General features: G+C 35.8%; 1 protein-coding gene across 1 annotated transcript; it reads left to right on the top strand.

Moving 5' to 3' along the window:
• Positions 1–685: 685 nt before the first annotated feature.
• Positions 686–7381, top strand: LOC21398189 (probable LRR receptor-like serine/threonine-protein kinase At1g51880). The gene is made up of 9 exons (XM_010112890.2): positions 686–869; positions 1764–2819; positions 3560–3707; positions 5004–5075; positions 5349–5420; positions 5886–5957; positions 6047–6124; positions 6278–6459; positions 6717–7381. The coding sequence occupies exons 1-9, from the start codon at positions 800–802 to the stop codon at positions 6836–6838; spliced, it is 1872 nt and encodes a 623-aa protein (XP_010111192.1). The 5' UTR covers positions 686–799; the 3' UTR covers positions 6839–7381.
• Positions 7382–7924: the final 543 nt, after the last annotated feature.

Raw genomic sequence — 7924 nt, 5'->3', positions numbered from 1 at the left:
ACTAGCCCGATAATTGCGCACCAATACATGCTCAAAAGTATGTCAAACGTTAAAGGTCAAATTGTCAAAACGCGTCCAAAGTCAAATCCACAAGTTGATTAAGTGTTCTCGGCCGTCCGATCATGTTTCTAGTCACAACCCCACACCAAAATGGTACTCTCTTTACTTACACCTAAAAAGGTCATTTGCGTCAATTCACAGTAAATATGATACTTCCACGTGAACTTTCCCCCTCCTCCTCTCCGTCACGTGGCTTTTGTCTTCCACAAACGAAACGCACATCTACGTGGAATTAAAAATAAATTAATTGGAAATTGCAACCCACTTCCCTCGAGAGAATAACGAGGGGCCAGTAGTTCACTGTGCCAGAACCACATGACCAATGCCGTGCATCCACCCTTCCAACCATCAATCACCGCCGTCAAAGTGTCGACCCACGGCAACCACGAACAATTAATGCGAACTGTTTCGATATTTAAATAAGAAATAAAAAGAAATAAATAATCAACCGCCGGATTAATGATCTCCATCAAGCCCCATTGATATGAGCAGTACATGAACATACTTTCTAACCTCCGCTAGTCAACTAAATTTGAAAAATTGATTCCTACTGCATAAATTAGCACTAATTGCACACACGTCCCAGAACAGACGCAATTTCACTCTCTTTCCACTTTCTCTCTCTAGAAAAGCAAAGAAAAAGAGTGAGTGAGAGAGAGAGAGTATGAAGACGAGGTTCTTATAGCACAAAGAGAGAAGAAAAAGAGGCAAAAGCGCGTAGAGGTTTTTGGCAGCCACAATGCTGAGGTTTCTTCTCCCATGGCTTCTGGTTCTCCACTTGGCTTTCCCTTCGGTTTCAGCTAAAGCTGGTGAGCTTCTTACACTGACATTTTTCCCCTTTTCTTTTTCATTTTTTGGTCTCTGTTCTTCGAATTGACTGTGAACACTTTGGTTCGAGAAAGTTCCGATGTGTTGGAAGTGGATTTTCAGTGTCATTGCTAGAGGTTTACAAGTAAATGAGCGCAATTCTGTTGTGAATCAGTGGTCTGAACAAGTTCGGCTGATTTAATCAAATTTTGGCCGAGTAAATGTAGTGGAATTTTATGTTTAGTACATCTTCACTGCGATTTATGTGGAATAAGTAAGATTAGATGTGAATCTTAGAGCCAGTTCGCAAGTAAGGTCTCGGAGTGTTTTTATTTTTATTTTTTTTAGAATGGTTCTCAGTGGATTAGACAGAAAATGAGATAGTGAGAGTCCATTTGGTTGTTCGGTTTTTTTTTTGGCTAGTGAAAGACTTTATTAAAAGCAAACGATCCATTTGGTTCTTCGGAAATTGATTGAGAAGGAAAGAGAGATCTAGAGTTCAAATTTAGAAAACCGGAAAAAGCTTTAGAAGTTTAGAATAAGGCTCTAATATGTTTATGGCCGTATTTATTGGTCCAGAAACACATTCATTTCAGGTACTAACAATGGATTCCACGTTATAACTAGTTTAGAATGTAAAGTACAATGACTTTCTAAGGCAAAAGGCGAGTTTGTGTGGACATTATGTGCACCAAGTTACATTTCATTTTAGTAAAAGCAGTAGGGTATGATTAAGGTTTAGAACTGTAAAGTTTAATTCATCTCATGTTATTTGCTCCCTTTTCATCTTTTTTGAGGATTTTATATAAAATTTCTAATTTTGCACTTCACTGTTTGCTCTCTTAATCAAGTTTTGTCCAAAAGTGAAACTTATCTTATTTGTCACTTAAATACAGCACCATTTGTAATGCGGATAAGCTGCGGAGCACGACAAAATGTCCGTACGCCACCTACGAATACTTTATGGTTTAAGGATTTTGCTTACACAGGAGGAATTCCATACAATGCAACAAGTCCAAGTTACATAAGTCCTCCGCTAAAAACTCTTCGTTATTTTCCTCTATCATCAGGCCCGGAAAATTGCTACAACATTAACAGAGTGCCAAAGGGACACTATCTAGTGAGAATTTTCTTTGGATTGGTTGCGCAGCCAAATTTCGATAATGAGCCTTTGTTTGATATTTCTATTGAGGGAACTCAGATTGCTTCTTTAAAATCTGGTTGGAGCAATCTGGATGATCAAGTGTTTGCTGAAGCCTTTGTATTTCTTACAGATGGCACAGCCTCTATCTGCTTTCACAGCACAGGTCATGGGGATCCATCAATTCTGTCACTTGAAATTCTTCAAGTTGATGATGAAGCATACAATTATGGTCCCCAATGGGGTGAAGGAATAATCCTTAGGACTGCGACAAGATTGAATTGTGGTGTTGGAAAGCCAAAGTTCGGTGTGGATTTGAATGCGACTAATTGGGGTGGTGATAGATTTTGGAATCCCATTACAACATTTAGCCAGGGTTCTGATAGATCCAGATCTGTTGAGACTAGTATTAAGCAGGCGTCGAAGTCACCTAACTTTTACCCCGAAGCTATTTATAAGTCAGCAATTGTTAGTACCGAAAGTCAACCTGATTTAGAATATACAATGGATGTGGATCCCAATAGAAACTACTCCATTTGGTTACATTTTGCAGAGATTGACACGTCAATCTCTAATGCAGGGCAAAGGGTCTTTGACATCCAAATAAATGGCCACGTTGAATTTGAAAATGTTGATATTATTAAAATGAGTGGGGATCGTTATACAGCTCTTGTACTCAACACTTCTGTTGCTGTGAATGGAAGGAGTTTGACAATAACTTTGCACCCCAAAAAAGGTGGTCATGCAATAATCAATGCAATCGAGGTCTTTGAGATTATTATGGCTGAGTCTAAAACATTGGTAGAGGAAGGTAAATATGCTACTCATATATCTTCATACATATAAGGCATTTCCAAATTTACAATTGCTCTGCGTATCAATATGTATTTTCAATTATGCATGCTTGCATTAATACTCATATATGTAAACATGCATATCTATTGTATGCTTGGGTTAATATGTGTTAGCGTTGCCTCCAAAATGTCATATGTCATATAGCTTTCCTTCTAAGATGGGAACAACTTCTGGCGCGACGTCCAATTAATTACATATAATTTCCATGCTTATGCTGGCTTGATCTCATTCGTTTACTCATTTGTTTACTTAACATTGATGCATGAAATGTTAGATTTATGGTGACCATGAGTGCATTAATGCTAAAGGGTCAATCACATGGCAGCTTTGGCACCCTTTAGATATGAGATAAAGACGTCCTTTCTTAATTATAATACCCTTTTCCTTTTGTAGTTTCTTCCCGTTCTGAAACATATTATTTTCTACGTAGCATAAACTGCGTCCTCTGTCAGTTTGTGCTCATCCAACTATCAAATAGTCAAGTTTTAAAAAAGTACCTGCTTTGATCATGGTCTTTCCTGTTAGATATGCTTTTTGTAATATTGTTTCTTTTTAAAACATCCATGAATGCATCAGCTGTAATAATAGACTATTTTAATTAAGTGTTTGTAACAATTTTTGTCGAAAAGATAACGAATGGAATTTTAATGTTAAACAATAAAAACTACTATTAAATTCTTGTCTTTTATTTTTCAGTTAGGGCTTTACAAGCATTGAAGAAAGCATTGGGGCTCCCAGTTCGATTAGGCTGGAATGGTGATCCATGTGTTCCGCCTCAACATCCCTGGAGTGGTGCTGATTGTCAGTACGACAAAACTAACAATAAATGGGTGATCGATGGAATGTACGTTCTTTTTACATTTTAAATTTTCATCATCTCAATTATATTATCTTCAGAAATTGCCTTTTATCTCACATTCTCTTACTTTCATGAGTTTCATATAGAGAAAGTTATAAATGTTAAAAGTGTCATTTTTGCTCAAATAAATAAGTGTAATGTTGTCTACTTCTCATATTTCAGTTACAAAATGGAAATTAGATAAAAGAATTATTATCACTGGTGCCCCCTGAACTTTAGGCTCATTCCCAATTTGCCTCCCAAACTCTAAAAACTCTTACTTTGCCCCCTGAATTTTGAATTGTTCACACTTCGGTGGATAAAAACCTAACCTAACCTCACATCAACATTTTATGTTGTCATAAGGAAGTTGTATTACTAATGAATTGCTTTAATTACATTATATGCAATCGTTTTTCGATCTTACTTGAACCATTAAGTTTAGTAGAAGCAGTATGTTAGCAACCATGAAAGCAGTCCTCTCAATGTCATTATTGTCTTACCGACTTAAAAACTGTAACCTATCTGCAAATTTATAGCAGTTGTGTCCAAAATGACATTGGCCAACCTATGTATGTGCTTCCTAATGTCTCACCATGCGATTCAGTTTAGATTCAGTTTATTGTGTTTGAACTTTCCTTGAAAAAGCCAATTACCCTTTTTAACCCAAGTTTCCTAAGTATATTTAGTATCTTGCATTCTCATCCACAACCTTTCATTCTAAAACCAAACTCAAACCCCTTGATTAACTAGCTATAGCAAAACCTCTCTGCCCCATCCCAGTTGCCCTTTACTCTTTCTCAACTTTGCTAGCAGATTGAGATCCATTTAAACTTGTATGTGAGGCATCCCAATGTTCCTATTTATCCTTTTTTTCTTTCCCTTTTATAAAAGCAATAAATGCACTGGAGAATTCATCTAGGATAAAATGACGTTAGTACTATCAAAGCTACTATGATTTCGGTTTATTTCATATCTTAGTGGAAAGAAATATTTCCAAGACCTTTTTACTCATTTGGTTTATATTTTCGTGCATTTCAAACATGTCATCTAATACATCTTTTTTTTGCTTATTTATCCTATTTATATCTTATTGTCGTTAAGTTTCTGTATTTTTTTATCCGTGGAGAAATTTCACGTGGGGCATAGTTGGACTTATTGCGCTTTAACATGTTGTCTTTTGTTTTTCAAGGAAAACATTGTCTAATTTATATCATTGTTTTGTGTTTAGGGTGGTGATTCTTTTATTATTACGTCAATGTTTTCCAGTAATTAATATATTTTTTTTTCCCTACCTAGCAGTGGACTTGATAACCAAGGTCTTAAAGGAATCGTTCCTAATGAGATATCTAGACTTCGGCACCTACAGAGCATGTGAGTCTCTCAGGCCTCATTTTGGATTAATAAGTTTTAGAATATGGTTTTTTATTTCATATTTTTTACGCAAAGACATAACATATCCATGCAATCAAACAACCCAATTCTTGTGAATAATTACATGGTAGTAAACAATCTTGATTTTGTTGTACGTAGCTTGTTGCTCTTATTTCTCTAAATGAAACATTTAGCAAGTTCTTCTTTTAATGACTTAAAGCATTTATAAATTTGCCGTTCTTATTTTTTGTTCTCTCACTTGTGCACTTGCAGTAACTTGAGTGGAAACAGCATTCATGGTGTCATTCCATCCTCTCTTGGAACCGTTACAAGCTTAGAAGTACTGTGAGTGCAGCTTACAAATTAATATATTTTAATATCTTAATATATTATAATATTTTCCTGTTAATTGTTTGGTACTTTTATGGTATTGAACTCCTTTTTCTTTTCTCTCTTTTTTTCCCTTGAAAGAGATTTTCAACTCTACATATGCTAGTTTTAATCACGCCATCATGCTAGTACATTATGTGATTAGCAAGAGATCTTTAGCTAAAGATTTTACTAGAGATCTTTAGCTAAAGATTTTACTAAAGATCTTTAGTACATTATGTGTTTGCCTTGAAAGAGATCTTTTGCTAGTTTTACGTTTCTGTTTTCCCATCACATTACGTGATTATTTCATTTTGTAAAATGATACATCATTATAAGCCAAAGTCTAGAAGCACACTTGATATCCTTTAACGGTTGATGGCTTAATTTCCTTTTTCTTGAATAATTTGATACTTGAACGCATGAATGCTCAAATGGCAGGGACCTGTCCTACAACTTATTCAATGGGTCAGTTCCTGAAAGTCTTGGACAATTGACGTCGTTAAGGAGATTGTAAGACACATTGAGCATCTCATTAACTAATGAAATTATAGTTCATAGAAAAAAAAATCGAGCTTAAACTGCAATAAATCATGATGCAGGAATCTAAACAGCAATTCTCTCTCCGGGAAAGTCCCTGCTGCTTTAGGAGGAAGACTTTTGCACAGAGCTAGCTTCAAGTATGATTTCATTTGTATTAATCTTGATATATTTGGGGTCTCAAAGAGAAGCACCAGCTGAAAATATTTACGCTATTTACATGCTTGTATTTCCGTTTCTGACAAACATTTGGTATTAAGTCAACTACATGTTTCATAATTCTCTGTATGCAGTTTTACTGATAATTCGGGTCTCTGTGGCATACCCGGACTTCCTTCATGTGGGCCTCATCTCACGGCTGGTGCAAAGGTTGGTATTGCTCTGGGCTCGCTTGTGTTGTTCCTGCTCCTTGTTATCTTTTCAATATGTTGCTGGAAAAGGCGGCAGAATATCCTCCGAGCACAGCAAATTGCAGGTAACAACATTAAAATCGAACTCATAAGACATAGATCCCTTGGTCATGGACATTGAAATGAACTCATAAAAGACATAGACCCCTTAGCCATGGTGCTGCTACCATCAAATGTTGGGAAAAGTGTGTGCTTTGTTGTATGATAATTAGATATAAGAACTGGAAGCACACCATTTCCAAGCTTCCCTTTAATGAAGTATAGAAATCGTTAATGCTCTTCCACATAAAATGAACACTGATAGTCTACCACCTTATTGCAGCAAGAGATGCTCCATACGCAAAGGCAAGGACTCATTTATCACGTGACATCCAGATGACCAGGCATCATAATCACGGAAATGCTCGGACTGCCGCTGAAAATGGTCCTAGCCTGCTTTCATGATCTAAACACCATTTATTGCAAAAGATCCCCCACCAAGGCCAAAAAACTTCAAAACTCTCCGGTTTTTGGTTCCTCCAGAGCTCCCGTTTATCTTCAATAGCGCTTAAAGATGCAAGAGAGTCAGTTCTGAGAAGATCAGATAGTCACATCCTTCCTTTAGTGCCCATTCGCTGGAAAGACACAAATCTTGTACATTGCTCCAATTCATTCTTTCTTCTTTTACTTTTGGCAAAGAAAGGTTCTAATATGTAAAAAAGAGTTGATGCTGATAGAAGTTAGAATTTTCTTGAAACTTTCATCCTTCTGTATTAGTCTTTTTATCCTTGCCCTTAGATTGAAGGCTTTAGAAACAGGATGCAAGCAAAAAGTATTCAAGTTCCTTGTGGGATAATCATAGTTTATATTATCTCCAATGTAAAAACCTTAGCTACTCATGATACTTTTTCACTGCTTATATTAAGTCTGCTTTGTTGTTTTGTAACTTAATATTCTTTCTGTCATAAGAGTACGACAAGATATAATATTCGAAGAACACATTTTCCATGGTTCTGTTTGTAGTTCTTGGACAATTCTATGTTTCTTTCCCCCCAAAATCATGGCATATTTTATCCGAATCTTCCTTTGCTTTTCGTTACTTCCGGCGAAATTCCCAATACTTTGCACTTTTTGAAAGTAGAAGTTTTTGCTGATCTTTTTGAAAGTAGAAGTTAATACACAATAAGAAGTTGGGGTCATACTCTACAAAAATAAATAAATAAATAAATAAAGAAGAAATGGTGAAAAGCAAGATGTCTCTCCTTGTAGACTGTAAACAACTTCTTTTGCTGGGAACATGAAAATTTAGACGGGAACGAATATTTTTGTGATATACAACATATAATAAAAAACCATATCAAAGTAAGTGAAGTGCATATCTAATGATTAATAACATTTGACTAAAATATGACGGTATCAGTAAGATACTCTTTACACACTTTCCTCTTATTTTACATTTTAACTTTTTCGGAAGAAAATATTTCCCGCGTGTCTACTCAAATATATATATATATATATATATATTTCCCGCATGAGAGAACAAGAGGAACG

Source organism: Morus notabilis, unplaced genomic scaffold (genome assembly GCF_000414095.1).
Source record: "Morus notabilis unplaced genomic scaffold, ASM41409v2 Scaffold744, whole genome shotgun sequence".
NCBI classification, from domain to species: Eukaryota; Viridiplantae; Streptophyta; class Magnoliopsida; order Rosales; family Moraceae; genus Morus; species Morus notabilis.
Note: the sequence above shows the minus strand (reverse complement) of the source record. Positions and strands in the feature narration are given on the sequence as shown.

Coding starts and splice junctions, on each gene's coding strand:
- LOC21398189 (XM_010112890.2), top strand. CDS start 800: ATGCTGAGGTTTCTTCTCCCATGGCTTCTGGTTCTCCACTTGGCTTTC. Junction 870..1,763: donor TTCGGTTTCAGCTAAAGCTG/GTGAGCTTCTTA, acceptor ACTTAAATACAG/CACCATTTGTAATGCGGATA. Junction 2,820..3,559: donor TAAAACATTGGTAGAGGAAG/GTAAATATGCTA, acceptor TTTATTTTTCAG/TTAGGGCTTTACAAGCATTG.